The sequence below is a fragment of the Eucyclogobius newberryi genome, unplaced genomic scaffold (genome assembly GCF_026437365.1).
Source record: "Eucyclogobius newberryi isolate DKJ021-1_F unplaced genomic scaffold, fEucNew1.0.hap1 SCAF_2, whole genome shotgun sequence".
NCBI lineage: Eukaryota > Metazoa > Chordata > Actinopteri > Gobiiformes > Gobiidae > Eucyclogobius > Eucyclogobius newberryi.
Window position 1 is genome coordinate 4,574,290 of NW_027315834.1, and position 23,554 is coordinate 4,597,843.

The 23,554-nt window shown below is 43.2% G+C and overlaps 1 protein-coding gene across 1 annotated transcript in view; it reads left to right on the forward strand.

The window, feature by feature from the left end:
• ptpn12 (protein tyrosine phosphatase non-receptor type 12) overlaps positions 1-19,550 on the forward strand; it is a 93,066-nt gene extending 73,516 nt beyond the window's left edge. The window contains exons 16-18 of the mRNA XM_072453768.1: positions 6,016-6,066; positions 13,581-13,661; positions 15,417-19,550. Coding sequence (XP_072309869.1) covers positions 6,016-6,066; positions 13,581-13,661; positions 15,417-15,478 — 194 coding nt within the window. The 3' untranslated portion in view covers positions 15,479-19,550. The remainder of the gene's footprint in view (positions 1-6,015; positions 6,067-13,580; positions 13,662-15,416) is intronic.
• The last annotated feature ends 4,004 nt before the right edge of the window (positions 19,551-23,554 follow it).

A 23,554-nucleotide genomic window follows, 5' to 3' on the forward strand; every position in this document is an offset into this window, starting at 1 on the left:
TGTTGTTGTTGAATAATGTGTTACACAAACAAATGTTGGCCAATTGAATTCTTAAGTACATTGAGTTGAACCTGTGAAGTCTTGGTTGTAAAATAGATGTTGCTGTTGTAATTCTGGATATTTTTCATGATTTAAAATCGCTGGTTTCATGTTGTAGAATATTTTAAGGAATCTGATGTGTAAAAAGATTGACTTAAGTATGTGGCAGTATTCTTGCTGAACACTAGAGGGCACCAGTGGTTCTCTTCTAAACGGCTCCTGCTGGTTATTGTCATGGATCTATTATAATGTTATAGTTTATTGGACACATGGGATTTTTTTTTAAAGGAGAAATATTATGCTTTTTTCAAATACATCATTATTCTACATTTTGTTCATTTAAACTTTAATATTGATCTAAAACGGCTTAATTTTTTTAATACTGTATTTATGAGTGAAAATTAGCTGGTTTTCTATTCAAATTTCAAGAATCAATTCGATTCCGATTTTTACGTTTGTAAATCGATTTTTTCCGATTTCTCAGATTCCATCCGATTCGCTCCGATTTCGATCTGATTTCCGATTCGCTCCGATTTCGATTGGATCCGGGGGTTAATGTTATTAAAAATAAAAAACGTATTTGAACCGTTTCCTTCACTTCATGACTGTGTAGAGAAGCAACATATTAAAACTAGTATTATATCAATCTTAAACAGCAAATCTTACAAGTATTGGTAGTTACTGATGGAAGACTGATGAAAGGTTAAGGGTCAATCTACCTTCAAGAAAGATCATCCAGGAGTCCTGAATTATCTTTCTTGAAGGTAGATTGAAGTTCACTGAGGGAAATGTAGAAAAGAATTTTAATTTAAAAATTAAAATTAAAAATTAAAATGAATAAAAATCGATCTTTGGATGTACGAATCGATAATCGGTCATTAATATGCAAATCGATTATTTCAACCCAGCTCTAGTGAAAATGCAGATTAAACTCGTTCAGTCCCAAATCTTCACCTCACTTCAGTCTCAAATCCTTCAAATTGAAATAATCAGTTGTATCATAATAAGTTTGGCTGATTAAAGCATAAAAGAGCATAATGCAACATGTAAAGCTCTGTTTATTTGACAATAGCATTACATTTTCATTTAGAAAGTTCCATTTCCCAAAGTCAGTGAGGAATCTGATCTGATCTTTCACTGTCGTGTGATGAATCCTCATGAAATTATAACGTTTTTTTCCTCAAGAATCGAAACATTTAAATTGAATGTACGATACAGGACGACTCGAGCGTGCGGTGATCAATCACCACATATTAGAGTCAACTAATGATGGAAGAACACGGTTAAAAGCTCATGAAAGTATCAAATGTCCCGTTAAAACACATATTTTGCTGTTCGTGATTAAGGTTTTGTTCCGTGCCTGGATTTAGACTTTTTGTCCTGAGATCGACGCCTTGGTATCGATTAAAGAACCTGACAAACTGTTCTCGATGTCGATTGTGTGCGTGTGAAACGTCTTGTGTGCGTGTGAAACGTCGATTGTGTGCGTGTGAAATGTCGATTGTGTGCGTGTGAAACGTCGATTGTGTGCGTGTGAAACGTCTTGTGTGCGTGTGAAACGTCGATTGTGTGCGTGTGAAATGTCGATTGTGTGCGTGTGAAATGTCGATTGTGTGCGTGTGAAATGTCGATTGTGTGCGTGTGAAACGTAGATTGTGTGCGTGTGAAACGTCGGTTGTGTGCGTGTGAAATGTCGATTGTGTGCGTGTGAAATGTCGATTGTGTGCGTGTGAAATGTCGATTGTGTGCGTGTGAAATGTCGATTGTGTGCGTGTGAAACGTCGATTGTGTGCGTGTGAAACGTCGATTGTGTGCATGTGAAATGTCGATTGTGTGCGTGTGAAACGTCGATTGTGTGCGTGTGAAATGCCGATTGTGTGCGTGTGAAACGTCGATTGTGTGCGTGTGAAATGACGATTTTGTGAAATCTCGATTGTGTGCGTGTGAAATGTCGATTGTGTGCGTGTGAAACGTCGATTGTGTGCGTGTGAAACGTCGATTGTGTGCGTGTGAAACGTCGATTGTGTGCGTGTGAAACGTCGATTGTGTGCGTGTGAAACGTCGATTGTGTGCGTGTGAAATGTCGATTGTGCGCGTGTGAAATGACGATTGTGTGAAATCTCGATTGTGTGCGTGTGAAATGTCGATGGTGTGCGTGTGAAACGTCGATGGTGTGCGTGTGAAACGTCGATTGTGTGCGTGTGAAACGTCGATTGTGTTCGTGTGAAACGTCGATTGTGTTCATGTGAAACGTCGATTGTGTGCGTGTGAAATCTCGATTGTGTGCGTGTGAAACGTCGATTGTGTGCGTGTGAAACGTCGATTGTGTGCGTGTGAAACGTCGATTGTGTGCGTGTGAAACGCCGATTGTGTGCGTGTGAAACGTCGATTGTGTGCGTGTGAAATGCCGATTGTGTGCGTGTGAAACGTCGATTGTGTGCGTGTGAAACGTCGATTGTGTGCGTGTGAAACGTCGATTGTGTGCGTGTGAAATGTCGATTGTGCGCGTGTGAAATGACGATTGTGTGAAATCTCGATTGTGTGCGTGTGAAATGTCGATGGTGTGCGTGTGAAACGTCGATGGTGTGCGTGTGAAACGTCGATTGTGTGCGTGTGAAACGTCGATTGTGTTCGTGTGAAACGTCGATTGTGTTCATGTGAAACGTCGATTGTGTGCGTGTGAAATCTCGATTGTGTGCGTGTGAAACGTCGATTGTGTGCGTGTGAAACGTCGATTGTGTGCGTGTGAAACGTCGATTGTGTGCGTGTGAAACGCCGATTGTGTGCGTGTGAAACGTCGATTGTGTGCGTGTGAAATGCCGATTGTGTGCGTGTGAAACGTCGATTGTGTGCGTGTGAAACGTCGATTGTGTGCGTGTGAAATGCCGATTGTGTGCGTGTGAAACGTCGATTGTGTGCGTGTGAAATGCCGATTGTGTGCGTGTGAAACGTCGATTGTGTGCGTGTGAAATGTCGATTGTGTGCGTGTGAAATGCCGATTGTGTGCGTGTGAAATGTCGATTGTGTGCGTGTGAAATGTCGATTGTGTGCGTGTGAAACGTTGATTGTGTGCGTGTGAAATGCCGATTGTGTGCGTGTGAAACGTCGATTGTGTGCGTGTGAAACGTCGATTGTGTGCGTGTGAAACGTCGATTGTGTGCGTGTGAAATGCCGATTGTGTGCGTGTGAAACGTCGATTGTGTGCGTGTGAAACGTCGATTGTGTGCGTGTGAAACGTCGATTGTGTGCGTGTGAAACGACGATTGTGTGCGTGTGAAATGACGATTTTGTGAAATCTCGATTGTGTGCGTGTGAAATGTCGATTGTGTGCGTGTGAAACGTCGATTGTGTGCGTGTGAAACGTCGATTGTGTGCGTGTGAAACGTCGATTGTGTGCGTGTGAAACGTCGATTGTGTGCGTGTGAAATGTCGATTGTGTGCGTGTGAAATGTCGATTGTGTGCGTGTGAAATGTCGATTGTGCGCGTGTGAAATGACGATTGTGTGAAATCTCGATTGTGTGCGTGTGAAATGTCGATGGTGTGCGTGTGAAACGTCGATGGTGTGCGTGTGAAACGTCGATTGTGTGCGTGTGAAACGTCGATTGTGTTCGTGTGAAACGTCGATTGTGTTCATGTGAAACGTCGATTGTGTGCGTGTGAAATCTCGATTGTGTGCGTGTGAAACGTCGATTGTGTGCGTGTGAAACGTCGATTGTGTGCGTGTGAAACGTCGATTGTGTGCGTGTGAAACGCCGATTGTGTGCGTGTGAAACGTCGATTGTGTGCGTGTGAAATGCCGATTGTGTGCGTGTGAAACGTCGATTGTGTGCGTGTGAAACGTCGATTGTGTGCGTGTGAAATGCCGATTGTGTGCGTGTGAAACGTCGATTGTGTGCGTGTGAAATGCCGATTGTGTGCGTGTGAAACGTCGATTGTGTGCGTGTGAAATGTCAATTGTGTGCGTGTGAAATGCCGATTGTGTGCGTGTGAAATGTCGATTGTGTGCGTGTGAAATGTCGATTGTGTGCGTGTGAAACGTTGATTGTGTGCGTGTGAAATGCCGATTGTGTGCGTGTGAAACGTCGATTGTGTGCGTGTGAAACGTCGATTGTGTGCGTGTGAAACGTCGATTGTGTGCGTGTGAAACGTCGATTGTGTGCGTGTGAAATGCCGATTGTGTGCGTGTGAAACGTCGATTGTGTGCGTGTGAAACGTCGATTGTGTGCGTGTGAAACGACGATTGTGTGCGTGTGAAATGACGATTTTGTGAAATCTCGATTGTGTGCGTGTGAAATGTCGATTGTGTGCGTGTGAAACGTCGATTGTGTGCGTGTGAAACGTCGATTGTGTGCGTGTGAAACGTCGATTGTGTGCGTGTGAAACGTCGATTGTGTGCGTGTGAAATGTCGATTGTGTGCGTGTGAAATGTCGATTGTGCGCGTGTGAAATGACGATTGTGTGAAATCTCGATTGTGTGCGTGTGAAATGTCGATGGTGTGCGTGTGAAACGTCGATTGTGTGCGTGTGAAACGTCGATTGTGTTCGTGTGAAACGTCGATTGTGTTCGTGTGAAACGTCGATTGTGTGCGTGTGAAACGTCGATTGTGTGCGTGTGAAACGTCGATTGTGTGCGTGTGAAACGTCGATTGTGTGCGTGTGAAACGTCGATTGTGTGCGTGTGAAACGTCGATTGTGTGCGTGTGAAACGTCGATTGTGTGCGTGTGAAACGACGATTGTGTGCGTGTGAAATGACGATTTTGTGAAATCTCGATTGTGTGCGTGTGAAACGTCGATTGTGTGCGTGTGAAACGTCGATTGTGTGCGTGTGAAACGTCGATTGTGTGCGTGTGAAATGACGATTGTGTGAAATCTCGATTGTGTGCGTGTGAAATGTCGATGGTGTGCGTGTGAAACGTCGATTGTGTGCGTGTGAAACGTCGATTGTGTTCGTGTGAAACGTCGATTGTGTTCGTGTGAAACGTCGATTGTGTGCGTGTGAAATCTCGATTGTGTGCGTGTGAAACGTCGATTGTGTGCGTGTGAAACGTCGATTGTGTGCGTGTGAAACGTCGATTGTGTTCGTGTGAAACGTCGATTGTGTGCGTGTGAAATCTCGATTGTGTGCGTGTGAAACGTCGATTGTGTGCGTGTGAAACGTCGATTGTGTGCGTGTGAAACGTCGATTGTGTGCGTGTGAAATGCCGATTGTGTGCGTGTGAAACGTCGATTGTGTGCGTGTGAAATGCCGATTGTGTGCGTGTGAAACGTCGATTGTGTGCGTGTGAAACGTCGATTGTGTTCGTGTGAAACGTCGATTGTGTTCGTGTGAAACGTCGATTGTGTGCGTGTGAAATCTCGATTGTGTGCGTGTGAAACGTCGATTGTGTGCGTGTGAAACGTCGATTGTGTGCGTGTGAAACGTCGATTGTGTGCGTGTGAAATGCCGATTGTGTGCGTGTGAAACGTCGATTGTGTGCGTGTGAAATGCCGATTGTGTGCGTGTGAAACGTCGATTGTGTGCGTGTGAAACGTCAATTGTGTGCGTGTGAAATGCCGATTGTGTGCGTGTGAAATGTCGATTGTGTGCGTGTGAAATGTCGATTGTGTGCGTGTGAAACGTTGATTGTGTGCGTGTGAAACGTTGATTGTGTTCGTGTGAAATGCCGATTGTGTGCGTGTGAAACGTCGATTGTGTGAAATCTCGATTGTGTGCGTGTGAAACGTTGATTGTGTGCGTGTGAAACGTTGATTGTGTGCGTGTGAAATGTTGATTGTGTGCGTGTGAAACGTTGATTGTGTGCGTGTGAAACGTTGATTGTGTGCGTGTGAAACGTTGATTGTGTGCGTGTGAAACGTTGATTGTGTGCGTGTGAAACGTTGATTGTGTGCGTGTGAAACGTTGATTGTGTGCGTGTGAAACGTTGCCTGCGCTTGAATCTGATTTCCTCTCCTCTCTTCCCGTGGCTCTGGTCAGATCCAGTGGACATTAAGAGCGCCTCCGCCGAGTGGAGCTGTTCACACAAAGGTAACTATAATATGAGATTATATTGTTGCCATTTCCTGGATCTAACTTTGAATAAACACTGTACTACTGGACACAACTGTTTTAAATGTGATGTTTCAGTTTATTTCAGGTTTGATTTCAAAACGACTAAACCAAGGCTTCACCTGGTTTATAATGGGACTAAAGTCGGCCTTAACCTGTACTCCAGGACTAAAGTCTGGGCTTAACCTGTACTCCAGGACTAAAGTCGGGCTTAACCTGTACTCCAGGACTAAAGTCGGGCTTAACCTGTACTCCAGGACTAAAGTCGGGCTTAACCTGTACTCAAGGACTAAAGTCGGCCTTAACCTGTACTCCAGGACTAAAGTCGGGCTTAACCTGTACTCCAGGACTAAAGTCGGGCTTAACCTGTACTCCAGGACTAAAGTCGGGCTTAACCTGTACTCCAGGACTAAAGTCGGCCTTAACCTGTACTCCAGGACTAAAGTCTGGCTTAACCTGTACTCCAGGACTAAAGTCGGCCTTAACCTGTACTCCAGGACTAAAGTCGGCCTTAACCTGTACTCCAGGACTAAAGTCGGCCTTAACCTGTACTCCAGGACTAAAGTCGGCCTTAACCTGTACTCCAGGACTAAAGTCGGGCTTAACCTGTACTCCAGGACTAAAGTCGGCCTTAACCTGTACTCCAGGACTAAAGTCTGGCTTAACCTGTACTCCAGGACTAAAGTCGGCCTTAACCTGTACTCCAGGACTAAAGTCGGGCTTAACCTGTACTCCAGGACTAAAGTCGGCCTTAACCTGTACTCCAGGACTAAAGTCGGCCTTAACCTGTACTCCAGGACTAAAGTCGGGCTTAACCTGTACTCCAGGACTAAAGTCGGCCTTAACCTGTACTCCAGGACTAAAGTCGGGCTTAACCTGTACTCCAGGACTAAAGTCGGGCTTAACCTGTACTCCAGGACTAAAGTCGGGCTTAACCTGTACTCCAGGACTAAAGTCGGGCTTAACCTGTACTCCAGGACTAAAGTCGGGCTTAACCTGTACTCCAGGACTAAAGTCGGGCTTAACCTGTACTCCAGGACTAAAGTCTGGGCTTAACCTGTACTCCAGGACTAAAGTCTGGGCTTAACCTGTACTCCAGGACTAAAGTCTGGGCTTAACCTGTACTCCAGGACTAAAGTCGGGCTTAACCTGTACTCCAGGACTAAAGTCGGGCTTAACCTGTACTCCAGGACTAAAGTCGGGCTTAACCTGTACTCCAGGACTAAAGTCGGGCTTAACCTGTACTCCAGGACTAAAGTCGGGCTTAACCTGTACTCCAGGACTAAAGTCGGGCTTAACCTGTACTCCAGGACTAAAGTCGGGCTTAACCTGTACTCAAGGACTAAAGTCTGGCTTAACCTGTACTCCAGGACTAAAGTCTGGGCTTAACCTGTACTCCAGGACTAAAGTCGGGCTTAACCTGTACTCCAGGACTAAAGTCTGGGCTTAACCTGTACTCCAGGACTAAAGTCTGGGCTTAACCTGTACTCCAGGACTAAAGTCGGGCTTAACCTGTACTCCAGGACTAAAGTCTGGGGTTAACCTGTACTCCAGGACTAAAGTCGGGCTTAACCTGTACTCCAGGACTAAAGTCTGGGCTTAACCTGTACTCCAGGACTAAAGTCTGGGCTTAACCTGTACTCCAGGACTAAAGTCGGGCTTAACCTGTACTCCAGGACTAAAGTCGGGCTTAACCTGTACTCCAGGACTAAAGTCGGCCTTAACCTGTACTCCAGGACTAAAGTCGGGCTTAACCTGTACTCCAGGACTAAAGTCGGGCTTAACCTGTACTCCAGGACTAAAGTCGGCCTTAACCTGTACTCCAGGACTAAAGTCGGGCTTAACCTGTACTCCAGGACTAAAGTCTGGGCTTAACCTGTACTCCAGGACTAAAGTCGGGCTTAACCTGTACTCCAGGACTAAAGTCGGGCTTAACCTGTACTCCAGGACTAAAGTCGGCCTTAACCTGTACTCCAGGACTAAAGTCTGGGCTTAACCTGTACTCCAGGACTAAAGTCGGGCTTAACCTGTACTCCAGGACTAAAGTCGGGCTTAACCTGTACTCCAGGACTAAAGTCGGCCTTAACCTGTACTCCAGGACTAAAGTCGGGCTTAACCTGTACTCCAGGACTAAAGTCGGGCTTAACCTGTACTCCAGGACTAAAGTCGGGCTTAACCTGTACTCCAGGACTAAAGTCGGGCTTAACCTGTACTCCAGGACTAAAGTCGGGCTTAACCTGTACTCCAGGACTAAAGTCGGGCTTAACCTGTACTCCAGGACTAAAGTCGGGCTTAACCTGTACTCCAGGACTAAAGTCTGGGCTTAACCTGTACTCCAGGACTAAAGTCGGGCTTAACCTGTACTCAAGGACTAAAGTCTGGCTTAACCTGTACTCCAGGACTAAAGTCTGGGCTTAACCTGTACTCCAGGACTAAAGTCGGGCTTAACCTGTACTCCAGGACTAAAGTCGGCCTTAACCTGTACTCCAGGACTAAAGTCTGGCTTAACCTGTACTCCAGGACTAAAGTCTGGGCTTAACCTGTACTCCAGGACTAAAGTCGGCCTTAACCTGTACTCCAGGACTAAAGTCTGGCTTAACCTGTACTCCAGGACTAAAGTCGGGCTTAACCTGTACTCCAGGACTAAAGTCTGGGCTTAACCTGTACTCCAGGACTAAAGTCGGGCTTAACCTGTACTCCAGGACTAAAGTCTGGGCTTAACCTGTACTCCAGGACTAAAGTCGGGCTTAACCTGTACTCCAGGACTAAAGTCGGGCTTAACCTGTACTCCAGGACTAAAGTCGGGCTTAACCTGTACTCCAGGACTAAAGTCGGGCTTAACCTGTACTCCAGGACTAAAGTCTGGCTTAACCTGTACTCCAGGACTAAAGTCGGGCTTAACCTGTACTCCAGGACTAAAGTCGGGCTTAACCTGTACTCCAGGACTAAAGTCTGGGCTTAACCTGTACTCCAGGACTAAAGTCGGGCTTAACCTGTACTCCAGGACTAAAGTCGGGCTTAACCTGTACTCAAGGACTAAAGTCGGGCTTAACCTGTACTCCAGGACTAAAGTCTGGGCTTAACCTGTACTCCAGGACTAAAGTCGGGCTTAACCTGTACTCCAGGACTAAAGTCTGGGCTTAACCTGTACTCCAGGACTAAAGTCGGCCTTAACCTGTACTCCAGGACTAAAGTCGGCCTTAACCTGTACTCCAGGACTAAAGTCGGGCTTAACCTGTACTCCAGGACTAAAGTCGGCCTTAACCTGTACTCCAGGACTAAAGTCGGGCTTAACCTGTTCTCCAGGATTCAGGCCAAATTAGATTCTCATTTGAACAAATATCGTCAATAAAAACATTTTGTTTTTATTAAACATATTGTTTTTATTAAACAGGACAAAATGTGACCTTTTGTGAACAGTTTCAGAATGATTTTTAGCCTAATCAAATAAGACCTCGAACTGAAAGACCGTTTTTTGTTATCAGTCGAATGGAGTGAAAACTTTATTATAAAATACTGTACCTTTAACATCTGCTGATATGAATAATATAATAATATATAGATTATTATCCATTAGATTATTATATTATATATATTGAAAATGTGACTGTTCTAGAATGTGAAGCTGTTGTACATGTCAGAGGTTAATTCAAAGAGAATTAATCAGGAATTCAAGAAAGTCATTGGTTTAACTTAAGTTTATGATTATATTTGTCTAAAACCAACATTTCAAAGTCAATTATTCACACAGTGTTTGGCAAAAAGCTTTTCTGATCATTTCTCTTCAGACTTCTCTCTCTCTCGCCAAATGAATAGACCACTCGCCAATCCACAACTTGAAAACAGCTGATGAATCATTATGAGTTCAACGTTCGATTCATTCTCCAAATGAAAAACCCAAATAAATTCAGAAATACGTTTGTAGCACAGTTTATGCTGGTTTCATTTCCGTTTAAATCCTCTTCTACATCGATCTGGAGCTCTGTGGATCTGGAGCTCTGTGGATCTGGTAAAAGCTCTGGGTTTCATCTGCTTTAGTCCACAGTGTCCGATACATTTGGTAATTACCGTTCAGCCGAGGCGATTTAGTTTCCTGCGCGAACCCTCCACCATCACGGTCGAGTGGTGCATGCTGGGATTGCGTGACGACAACTGCAGGAGCTCTGAAAAGACTCGGATAACGAGCGCAGCGTTTGCCCGCGCAGTGAAACGATGTCGTCCCGCTCTGAGCGCTCCGGCCCGCGTTTGGTCCGGCCAAAGTGGCAGCGACGAGGGCGTTTTTGAGTAACAGGACAAAATAATGGCGTAGGAAAGAGGGAGATAAATCCCGTCTGTGTAGAAGTACAAACTGCACGAATGCATCACGGTGCTGGGTTATTGCCAGTGTGTGGCCTCATTGAGCTCTACTGAGGCCGTGCTGCAGAGGACGTGAGCTTTAACTGGGTAAAGGGCCCAGCTTCTGAGAGAAAAACTGATCGGCAAATTTAAATCTGATGTTTTTGGGGCAGTTTTAAAGGCTGTAAAATAATGTCTGCATTTGTTAACTCAGTGACAAGCAACTAGTAAATGTGTCTGTGCTACTGGAGGTCAAATGTTAGCTTTATCACTGGAAAGTACTTCAACATTCCACTTAACCGTGCACAGACATGTCTTCTATTAAGTAGTTTTCATCGTTTTATTTGTTTGGATGTAAAAACTAAAACGGTCAAATGCCCTTTTCATCTAATATTTTTAGACTTTAAACTTGTGTCAAAGACTGTTGATGAAGGCGTTAAAGATGTATCTCTACTTCAAATATAAACTGATATAAGAATGTTAAAAAGACCAGAAGGAGCTCATTCTGTGCTTCAGGGTTTAAGACACGGGGCAAACTAAATCATTATTACTTTCTTCTATCGGTGAAATCCTGCTTTTCTGAACAACTTTGAACTTAACATAAACATAAACCCTGAGGTGCGACTGGCTCTTTATCAAACATGTTCTGAAATGTCATTGATTTAAACCGATTTAGAGAAAAGAGACAGTTTATTCTTTTATTACTTTAACTTTAATGTCCTGCAGCTGTATTTCCTCTGCAAAATGCACATGAAGTTATGTGATTCTTGTGAAAAGTCTCATACTCTTATTGAACAGATTTGTTTTTAGAAATGGTTTTAGTGTTTTGTTACAGAAAAGGCCATTACACATGACTTTTTATGTTTTTTTAACATTTACTCTTTTTGACTTAATTTTGTTTTTGTATTTGTAATTGTATTTATACCTGGTGTAAATATAAATTATACTTTTACACCAATCAAGTAAATGTTCGTGGAGAAAAGATGAAAAATCATACCCGGGACTCTCATTTTATCCAAAGTTTATGCCGAATTTACACAAAAGAAACAACTTTTTTGACTCTAAACATGAATTCAACTAAAGTCGCACTCATATTTTCTTATTTGACAAATAAAAAAAGTTGGCAGTTGATGAGTTTTGGCCCAGTGTTTGGCTTTTCTGGGCTAAAATGTGTATCATTTTCAGCTAAATGTGAAATATATTCATCTCAACTGCATTTTAGTTCAATGAGTCGTCCAATGTCAAGATGAAAACAGGAATATAATCACATCTGTCAGCTACAAAACTCAACAAATATGAACCTAACTGTGGCAATGAAGCAAAAAGTGTATGAATATAAGTAAATAGAACCTGTCTTATTCTTGTTTTTGCTTTAATTACTGCAACAACTCTTGATTTATTTATTTATTCAGTTTAAAACTTCAAGAAACCACACTAATGAACTCTTTGTTTAGCCGAAGATCCTACAATATTTCGATTTTTTTCAAATTGTCATGGATTATGTGGAAGATTAAGAATAAGTTGGTGCCAGAGCAGATTACATTGATCACCGATGATGAAAGCAGGAGGAAGGTTTTGTTGTTTGGAGTCTAAGGGTGGAATTCCTTAGACAATCAATCAAAAACATGACACAATTTTACTTTTGAAGCAAATGTATAAAACAACAACGATTTGAAAATGATAAAAATGTAAATATATAAACTTAACGGACATGTTTACCAGCAATGAAATAGTAAATAAGTAATATATCTAGTGAAATATCATGTTTTAAGTAATATATCTAGTGAAATATCATGTTTTAAGTATGTCGGTGTAATCCCTCATTCGTCCAGGCGTGTTCCATAGTAGAAAAAGCTTCAGTTGTTTCATCTGGACTCAGTTTGAAAAAATAGACGTTTCGACTCTCATCCAAGAGTCATTGTCAATAACAGAATTTAGGTCGAGAACTCCGATGTTAATACTGTTCTGTGGTAAGACCCGCCCATTGGGAGGAGCCTTCCTGAAGTAGAAAGAGTTGTTTGTTTCAACAGAAACTCCCCCCTTGTATCTACCGAGCCTATTCAGAATTTTAATGGGCTATTAGAATCCTCTTTGTCTTTGTGAGACCCTGGCTCAACCACCCTGAGTACCTGATTAGCATCTAAATGTCCTTGTCCTGGTCCTCTACCTTTCCAGGGGTTCAGTAACCCATTATAAATAACAGGAAGATTGAATCTTAGCCCTCCATTTCTGTTTAAAGAAGGTCTTTCTTTTTTTAACAAAAATATCTTCCTTGACTCCTCTTTCAAACCATCTTTTCTCCTGCTTAAAACCTTCACCTCACCGTCTTCAAACGAGTGATTAGAGGCTTCAAGATGGAGATGCACGGCGCTCTGAGGTCCTGAACTTGTATTTCTTCTGTGCTGATAGAGCCTCTTGTGTAGAGGCTGTTTCGTCTCACCTATGTAACGTTCTTTACAACTTTCTTCACTGCATTGGATCGAATAAACTACATTGCTCTGTTTTTGAGTCGGCAACTTGTCCTTAGGGTGAACCAGTTTTTATCTTAAAGTGTTTCCTGGTTTAAAATAAACAGGGACTTCGTGTTGTCTAAAAATTCTCTGCAGTTTTTCCGACAGGCCAGACACATAAGGGACTCTTGGATGAGAGTCGAAACGTCTATTTTTTCAAACTGAGTCCAGATGACAACTGAAGCTTTTTCTACCATGTTTTAAGTAATACATCTAGTGAAATATCATGTTTTAAGTATGTTTTAAATAATATATCTAGTGAAATATCATGTTTTAAGTATGTTTTAAATAATATATCTAGTGAAATATCATGTTTTAAGTATGTTTTAAATAATATATCTAGTGAAATATATCTAGTTAAATTTCATGTTTTAAGTAATATATCTAGTGAAATATCATGTTTTAAGTAATATATCTAGTGAAATATCATGTTTTAAGTAATATATCTTGACGTGGCAGATCAAACTGGACGGCCAATTGTTTAGTTTCCTCTTGGTGAAGGGGCGTGTCCTATAAGACTCATCATCGCGCTCCTTTTCAGTCGTGCGTCTCATGTAGTGTCCACATTGTGTTCTAATATTGTGAAAGTAATGACAGATGGAAGAATAAACGTAGATGGGTTGATTGAAGTCCTGTTTTGTGTTGCAGATGCGTCGGACCGCGTCACAAAGCCGTGTCCAGCCGAGTCCAGTGGCGCCTCACAGTCCACAGAGAGCAGAGCAGAGTTGGGTGGGTGAGTGACCCTTCCCCCCCTCAGTCGGGTTTCTCATGTGGCTGAGCAAAATAATATGTCTGTTTGCCGTAACCCGACCGACCCGGTATGAAACTAGCTGACTGAAATTTTTTTATCAGCATTTTGTTGAAAAAACGTCAAAATCTTTTATTTTTCAGTTATTTCGCCGACTCACCGACCGGTCTTTCCTAAACCGCCGTGTCTAATATTTTTATCACGCTGGTAAACCTATACTACATCCCAAAAGGACTGATAACGCATTGCGCAGCGCATTTGCGTTTTCATTTTTGGTCCTCCACATGCTTCTGTAACAAAACAGAACGCGCAAAACGGAAAATATATGGCCTGTTACAAGTTGGTTGGCCTCTGTCGGCGCCACTGAGCTGGCCATAGTACATATCACTATCACTATCATTTGACTTACGCAATGCACTCTGGGATTGAAACACGCCCAGCAGCGTCATCACAACAAACATGGCGGCGCCCGTGTCCCCCGCATGTTCCCCCCGCTCGCCTTCGCTACCAAGATAACGGCGTACAAAAGGTCGATTGAAATATCTTAATCGTGAGATTTAGTCTCCTGATCAGGTTGATTGAGACGTTTTCTGTCATTGACTGTTGAAGCCTGACCCCTGGACTGTTGAAGCCTGACCCCTGGACTGTTGAAGCCTGACCCCTGGACTGTTGAAGCCTGACCCCTGGACTGTTGAAGCCTGACCCCTGGACTGTTGAAGCCTGACCCCTGGACTGTTGAAGCCTGAACCCTGGACTGTTGAAGCCTGACCCCTGGACTGTTGAAGCCTGACCCCTGGACTGTTGAAGCCTGACCCCTGGACTGTTGAAGCCTGACCCCTGGACTGTTGAAGCCTGACCCCTGGACTGTTGAAGCCCGACCCCTGGACTGTTGAAGCCTGACCCCTGGACTGTTGAAGCCTGAACCCTGGACTGTTGAAGCCTGACCCCTGGACTGTTGAAGCCTGAACCCTGGACTGTTGAAGCCTGACCCCTGGACTGTTGAAGCCTGACCCCTGGACTGTTGAAGCCTGACCCCTGGACTGTTGAAGCCTGACCCCTGGACTGTTGAAGCCTGACCCCTGGACTGTTGAAGCCTGACCCCTGGACTGTTGAAGCCTGACCCCTGGACTGTTGAAGCCTGACCCTTGGACTGTTGAAGCCTGACCCCTGGACTGTTGAAGCCTGACCCCTGGACTGTTGAAGCCCGACCCCTGGACTGTTGAAGCCCGACCCCTGGACTGTTGAAGCCTGACCCCTGGACTGTTGAAGCCTGACCCCTGGACTGTTGAAGCCCGACCCCTGGACTGTTGAAGCCCGACCCCTGGACTGTTGAAGCCTGACCCCTGGACTCTTGAAGCCTGACCCCTGGACTCTTGAAGCCTGACCCCTGGACTCTTGAAGCCTGACCCCTGGTGGTCACTCCGAGTCAAAAAATGGCAAAATTTGGATATTTTTTTGCCTTCAAAGTTAAAAAAAAAATAAGAATTTGCCTACCGACCGACCCACTTCTTGGCTCGGGTTACAGCAAACAGACAATTTATTTGGGGTCGCCTGACAACACCATGTTTTAGTTTCCTTCTCCAAACACGCATCAGTGACAGAATACAAAGTGAAATGACAAAAGTGTATTAAAGTGTATTAAAGTGTATTAAAGTGTATTAAAGTGCTTTAAAGTGCTTTAGCAGCCCGGAGATGCTACGCTTGTGTGCTAACTACCTGCACGTGTTTCTTTCCAGGGTTCGGTAACTGCTGCATTCAGCCCAAAGGCCCCCGGGAGCCCCCAGTGGAGTGGACATGACCAGCACCGGCCCCTAAAATGACTCTCTTCACTTGTACTGCCCTCTACTGGCTGCTCCAACAAAGCGAAACGAAGAAAAACATTTGACTTCAAAGCATTTTCCTGTGGATTCTCCTTCAGAAAGAAAAAGGAACAGACATTTTACTGGTGGATATTTCATTTTCTTTATTTTTCCCTTCAGTTTTCTAAATGAAAAAGAGAAATGTGCGCACGGGGCTGTTTCTTGTACCTGATTAAAGATAATTCCTGATACTTAAATTTTTACTTTAATTTATTATTATTTTGCATCATTACAATTATTTCCAGTTGAGACAGTAATTAAATTCCTTATAATATATTTGTAATATAACCTATTTTGCCTTAATGTCTGTGTGCTGGCTAGCTCACCATGTCCCAAAGCTAATGCTAACTTATAAAATAAACAGCCAATTCAAGTTTAATGTAAAGACTTCCCAATGTTTTATGTAGATTACTTCTGTTTGAGGGGTTCATTTTATTATTACGTCTCAGAATTAGCATTAGCTTTAGCATTAAGACAAAAGCGTGTCATTGGGTCCTCAGCGCTGTTCCTGCCCGCTGCATGATCGGTCAGTATTTATACACAGTTTAGTGCCGCTAACAGTGAGCTAGACTTTATGCACAGAGCAGTACAAGTACGTAAGTTGTCGATGCTTTTTGTTTTTAATCTAATAATATTCTATGGAAGATTAGAGTACTACACGAGTATGTCATGTGTCACTCTTCTTCACTCGAGATCCTCTGCCACATAGTTGACTGTATTTTGCCTGTACTTTGCTAGTAACAGTAAAGTAACAGTCTGTAGCCATGGCAACGCTGAAAATCTAGTGCCCAATCTTCAACTAAAGCCAAAAGATATTCTCGTTCTGGGGTAAATGCTTGCTCTTTCCCTCAAAGCCTCCAAATGTGCCATGATTCACATTTGACTGATCTTATCGCTCGATTCATTGATTTATTCCGAGCTGGGACGGACACAGAAGCTAGCTTGTTAGCCATATTGTTTACGTGCATCAGGAGTTACCTTTGCCTACAAGAAGCGGTCGCCATAGTTACTGAAAGCCCCACTCATTTGTATTTTGAATGAGCCACAATCTCAAAGTGAAGCTCTATTATATATTTTTTTCAATGGTGCAATGTTTATTTTTATTCTTCAATATTCCAGTTTTTTGGGGTGCTGTCTTATCCCTTTCTCCCTCTCCATCTCTTCTAGTGCTACACTTAATATTTTTAATATTTAGATTGGTTTCCTTTGGGATTTTCCCTTTGCTGGTGCTTTTTTCCTTCAGTGCATTTGACCCAGACTCACGGGCCTGAGGCGACATAACCTCCTCAGGACCCGGGGTAGAAGAAGTACTACATTCTGTTCAGTAAAAGTACAGATACAGGTGCAGGAAACGTACTCGAGTAACACAATTCTACGTATTTCACACAGGTGCTGCAAATATTAAAGGCGTAATGGACGTTTTTTTGCCGATTTGAGAACTCAGGCGGAAGTGCGCATGTGCACTCCCCCGTGTGGATGCATAAAAAACACACCTGTGTTTGTTTATTAGCGCGACGGATCACATTTCCGACTCGTCAGAGACAGCTCGAACTGTCTTTCTCTGTCTTAATTTTGTCCTGTACACTGAGGGAACTATATTATAATAGATCAATGCGCTTGGACACAAGGAAACGTGCTGCTCTCCTGGGGACGAGCCAGAACGAGGCTGCAGGTGAGCAGTAGGTGCGCTATGATTGATACGTGGCAGGACTAATCATCAGTCCACGAGGAAATGAGACCAGAAAGCCAGAAAACGTCCATTACGCATTTAAGAGTCAAATGTATTGAGTTTGATAAAGAATTGTGCTGATTTTGGGTCGACAGCAGCAGTTTCTTATTCATCTTTTGCTCAAAAAACTTGAACTCAACATTTTCCTGGCAGAATTTCCTCATGAAGGTTCTAAAAAAGGCTTTAAAGTTCTGTTCTGTTTAAAGTTTCTCGTCACCATGCTTTGTCTTTGCCTGGAATCAATGAGCGCTTTACAACGATAAAAACAAAGAAATCTGGCATGTCGAAGAACTCATGAGACCGCTCTAGGTGTCTCTCTCTTGTCATTTACTTCATCTTTAAAACACACTGCAAACTCTGAACACAACGCATGTCGAGCTGGGGATTCGTCAGTCTGTTTACTGTTGCATGATCCACAGTATGGCATTACACCTGTCTTATCTCCATGGAGACAAACTGTTTTTTAAGACAATAACATACCTGTAATTGAATAAATGCAAGCTCGATCAGTTTAATGCCGTACTGTGGATATTCCGAATTTGGTGGAAAACTTGCTTCTTCTTTAGTTTTTTTACCCAAATGGCAAAAGCCCTAATGGAAAGTCATGTTGTGGTAGATCCCAGGCAAAGCCATAACTCACTTTCACTTTGCACCTGTCACGGTCTTTGTCGACATGATTGACACGACTCAAACTCCATGACTGATTGAATCTAATCTCAGCCGAACTTTGCTGTTGCCACCTTTTATTTCGTCGGACATTTGTGTATTCCATGAACAGCCACTAGGGGGACAAGTATTTATATCCACACATCCAAGTGTCCGGGGCAGTTTCTTTTTGAATATAATATACAATTTTTTTGCAATCATTTAACTTAACAGAAGATGTAAGAAAGTCAGTGCATGATCGTAAAACCCTTTTGTCTTTATTTGTAAATTATTCTGCTCCTTGAACAGATGTTGCTCATGTTGCAAATATTTCAGGGTTATTTTATATGTTCGATTTGTTAAATACTTTTGAAAGATATTGTTTAATAAATAGGACGACCTGACACACAAAGAACCAGGATGGGCTCCTGAAAGATTGTAATAATATTAATGATGATGATGATGATGATGATGATGATGATGATGATGATGATGATGATGATGATGATGATGATGATGATGATGATGATGATGATGATAATAATGGTTGTTTTTGTAAATTGTATTTTAAAAGTTATTTTTGTAAACGCAGTTGTTTGTTGCAGCCACCGCTCCTGGTTTAAGTCCTTTTTGAAATGTGATGTCTTCTCTTTTCATCCTCACCGGTCGATTTGAAATAAATGAGGTCATTGTTTTCAGCTAATTCTTTATATTGCAGTTTCTGTGGCTTTTAAGGTCGTCGAAATGTAAACTTTGAATTACCGTAAGCGTTTAAATGGAAAGCAATGACACATTTATTTATAAGTCGTTTTAGTTTCATTGTTTAGTGTATTCACCATGCAATTCCCCCTTCTTTCAGACACTACCAAAATGTATTAGCCCGATTAGATTATTTTTTGTTTCATTGTCAGAAATGTTAGTGTTACAAGCCTAAAATCCACTCAAAATTTGAGGAATTTAGAAAATCGGTTTCATTTCAAACTGATTCACATTTCTACTGTGGAACAACAACAACAAAAAAACACAGATCTTCCAAACAAAGCAACATATTGAAGCAAATATGACATGAATTGACCGAAACCTTAAGAGTGAGACACTGCAGGAAGTCATTTTAGACATATCAGTGTGAAACATCTTCTGTCGTTTACTCACATATTATGTTTTCAAAGAAGTGGTTTTGGTGTAAAAATACACATATTTGGGACATATAAATCTTAAAAAAATGGACATGTAAAAGTGTTCTGCCTGCAGTGTCTCGCCTTTAAAAACAACATTAACTAGTTTGGATTTATATTCTTGTTTTGGTGCGTAAACTTGTTCCTTCTACCTCTCGTCCCGCACACACCTAAGTCTGTGCCTTTAAGAGAGACTTTGCCCCGCCCCTTTCCCCTCCTCTCCACCAATCAGCATCGCCACAATCACACATGCCCCTCCCCCAGCCATATTGTTTGTATGTTGCAGAGATCAATCAATAGTAAAGCTCTTTTGTACTTGTAAGTATTGGACATATTGAGACGTATGCGTGTGTACATAATGGAGAAATGCATTAGTTTGCAATCTAGAGGTGGTTCATGGATCACTTTGAATTGTCTCCAAAGCCACAAAAAATAAAAAGGATTTAATCATGTGCAACTCTACTCGTGTCTGTCTTTTTTTTATATAATAGGCAAGTTTTGTTCGTTACAACACATCAATATTGGGACTAAACTAGGACTAGAACTGAGTCAAACAAAAGGTACTTCAGGACCTGACGTAGTCTTCACTGGTACTGTTTTAAATAAGTTCCTGAAATACCAACAGAGCAAGTTCAGGCTCATGTTCAGCTCCTCGGCCAGGAAGAACCACAAAAAACCTTGGGAAAAAGTATAAACCTGGAGGAGTTCCACAGAGAAGGAGAGATCTGACTCTCACAGACGGACGCGAGAGCGAAAGTGGAGGAGAACCAGTTCTTCCAGGCAGATGAAGGATTATCCATATGGGGTAGAGACCGCTTCACCAGGAGAGTAGCATCTGGGTCCACAGGTCCTCAATGAGTCTATTAGGCAAGACACTTGTAAACTTTGCTTATCAAAGTAAGGTGTGTGTGTGTGTGTGATGGTGTATGTATGTGTGTGTGGTGGTGTGTATGTGTGATGGTGTGTGTGATGATGGTGGTGTGTGTGTGATGATGGTGGTGTGTGTGTGATGATGGTGGTGTGTATGTGATGATGGTGGTGTGTGTGTGATGATGGTGGTGTGTATGTGTGATGATGGTGGTGTGTATGTGATGATGGTGGTGTGTGTGTGATGATGGTGGTGTGTATGTGTGTGTGGTGGTGGTGTGTGTGTGTGATGGTGTATGTATGTGTGTGATGGTGTGTGTGATGATGGTGGTGTGTATGTGATGATGGTGGTGTGTGTGTGATGATGGTGGTGTGTATGTGTGTGATGGTGGTGTGTATGTGTGTGTGGTGGTGGTGTGTGTGTGTGATGGTGTATGTATGTGTGTGATGGTGTGTGTGTGATGATGATGGTGGTGTGTGTGTGATGATGGTGGTGTGTGTGTGATGATGGTGGTGTGTGTGTGATGATGGTGGTGTGTATGTGTGATGATGGTGGTGTGTATGTGATGATGGTGGTGTGTGTGTGATGATGGTGGTGTGTATGTGTGTGATGGTGTGTGTGATGATGGTGGTGTGTGTGTGATGATGGTGGTGTGTATGTGTGTGATGGTGGTGTGTATGTGTGATGGTGTGTGTGATGATGGTGGTGTGTGTGTGATGATGGTGGTGTGTGTGTGATGATGGTGGTGTGTGTGTGATGATGGTGTGTGTGTATGTGTGTGATGGTGTGTGTGATGATGGTGGTGTGTGTGTGATGATGGTGGTGTGTATGTGTGTGATGGTGGTGTGTATGTGTGATGGTGTGTGTGATGATGGTGGTGTGTGTGTGATGATGGTGGTGTGTATGTGTGTGATGGTGGTGTGTGTGTGATGATGGTGGTGTGTGTGTGATGATGGTGGTGTGTGTGTGATGATGGTGGTGTGTGTGTGATGATGGTGGTGTGTGTGTGATGATGGTGGTGTGTGTGTGATGATGGTGGTGTGTGTGTGATGATGGTGGTGTGTGTGTGATGATGGTGGTGTGTGTGTGATGATGGTGGTGTGTGTGTGATGATGGTGGTGTGTGTGTGATGATGGTGGTGTGTGTGTGATGATGGTGGTGTGTGTGTGATGATGGTGGTGTGTGTGTGATGATGGTGGTGTGTGTGTGATGATGGTGGTGTGTGTGTGATGATGGTGGTGTGTGTGTGATGATGGTGGTGTGTGTGTGATGATGGTGGTGTGTGTGTGATGATGGTGGTGTGTGTGTGATGATGGTGGTGTGTGTGTGATGATGGTGGTGTGTGTGTGATGATGGTGGTGTGTGTGTGATGATGGTGGTGTGTGTGTGATGATGGTGGTGTGTGTGTGATGATGGTGGTGTGTGTGTGATGATGGTGGTGTGTATGTGTGATGGTGTGTGTGATGATGGTGGTGTGTGTGTGATGATGGTGGTGTGTATGTGTGATGGTGTGTGTGATGATGGTGGTGTGTGTGTGATGATGGTGGTGTGTATGTGTGTGATGGTGTGTGTGATGATGGTGGTGTGTGTGTGATGATGGTGGTGTGTATGTGTGTGATGGTGGTGTGTATGTGTGATGGTGTGTGTGATGATGGTGGTGTGTGTGTGATGATGGTGGTGTGTGTGTGATGATGGTGGTGTGTATGTGTGTGATGGTGGTGTGTATGTGTGATGGTGTGTGTGATGATGGTGGTGTGTGTGTGATGATGGTGGTGTGTGTGTGATGATGGTGGTGTGTGTGTGATGATGGTGTGTGTGATGATGGTGGTGTGTGTGTGATGATGGTGGTGTGTATGTGTGTGATGGTGTGTGTGATGATGGTGGTGTGTGTGTGATGATGGTGGTGTGTGTGTGATGATGGTGGTGTGTGTGTGATGATGGTGGTGTGTGTGTGTGTGATGGTGTGTGATGATGGTGGGCAGATTGTCCTGGGGCTTCTAAAAATGTTGACACTAATTTCAGCCAAAAAGTTTTATGGACTTGTAATAAAGTTTTAATAAGTCGAGGCGTAATCCTTTACATTCTAAGTTTTGAATGTTGTGCATTTTCTTTTGTTTGAGTCTTTGGAGAACAAACGGAGCGATTCATTCCAGAACGTTTGATTTGACTGAAAATACGTGGGTTACAGCTTTATTTTAACATCCTACATTACCAGGACCTTGGTGAATGTCTTTAATCAGAGGGACAAAATTGAACAATAAAGTATCTTTAATGCCATTTCCCACTGTAGAAGAAAGAAAATCCAGACAGGATTATGATGAGTGATATGAAAAAGGTGCAGAGGTATACAGGACGTTTATTACACAAAAATATATATACAAAAGTAAAAAAAACAATACAAAAGTCTCTTTCCTTGTGCGGACGATGCCAGCTCGTGTCTACTCGACATGCTCCAATGTCTCCTGATTTACTGAAGTACTATAATCAAAGATAATTTTGTACATTTTCATTTTCAAACGCTCCTTTTGCTGAGGAGGAAAGTTCTCCATGAGAGGAAGCAGACTCAAGAGGAAGCGTTCGTCAGGACATGGTATACGAGGAGGAGGAGGAGGTCTATGAGTTCTACTCAGGAGCGCCGCCAGTAAATCTCGCTCATAAGTGGTTTCTGGCTCCCTGGACCGCTTTCTCCTCCTCGGGACGCCTAAAGAAAACACACACAATTCTATTTAGATGACAAGGGTTAAAATAGCATTTTGTCATTTTCTCCAACCAAAAGCTTTCACACACCTGTGGGTGCAGCAGGAGGGCTAGCAACCCCAGCAGGAGCAGCAGGAGCAGGGAGGGAAGGCAAATCCAGATCTTTAAAAAAAACATTGTACATCAGTTATATTTCAGCCCAGTACATTGCTATATTAACAAGTTTCATAACAACAACAAACCTGATTCGGAGAGCCCTGCAGATGCGGCCTCTTCAGGCTCTTCCGGCTCCTCTTCAGGCTCTTCCGGCTCCTCTTCAGGCTCTTCCGGCTCCTCTTCAGGCTCTTCCGGCTCCTCTGTGCTTCTCTCCATAACGGCCTCTGCATAAACACATGAACTCGTCAAAACACAAAGTAGCTCAAATGATTATGATCGGTTAAAAGTTGTGATAACTTACCAGTCAGTCCAGTCTCCTCGCAGCCTCGCACTATCAGTCTTTCGTCCGCCATTTTTGCCGAAGAAGGCGGGGAAATGGTACGTACGTACGTCACTGGAGCGTCATCGCTGATTGGCTGCTGCTGCGAAAGTTGAACAAAGCTGAACATGTCACGCGGGCCGCTTTGGCAGGTGCGCCCCCTGCCGGAGAGCAGTGGGACTGAAGTGTTCTGAGACCTCATTTCAAATGGACTAGAGAATCTGCAACACGTGTCACCAGGGACTTTTGATGATCAGATTTCTAATCTAATTATTGAGTTATCTGATTATTCAAGTCAGCCTTTGATTTACTAGCCATGTAGACCTAAATGTAACCACTGTCAGTAACTGGATACTGTTATGTAACAGTCTGTAATAAAGCATGTAACCTAATGGCTTTAAATCAAAGCATTCCCACATAGGCCGT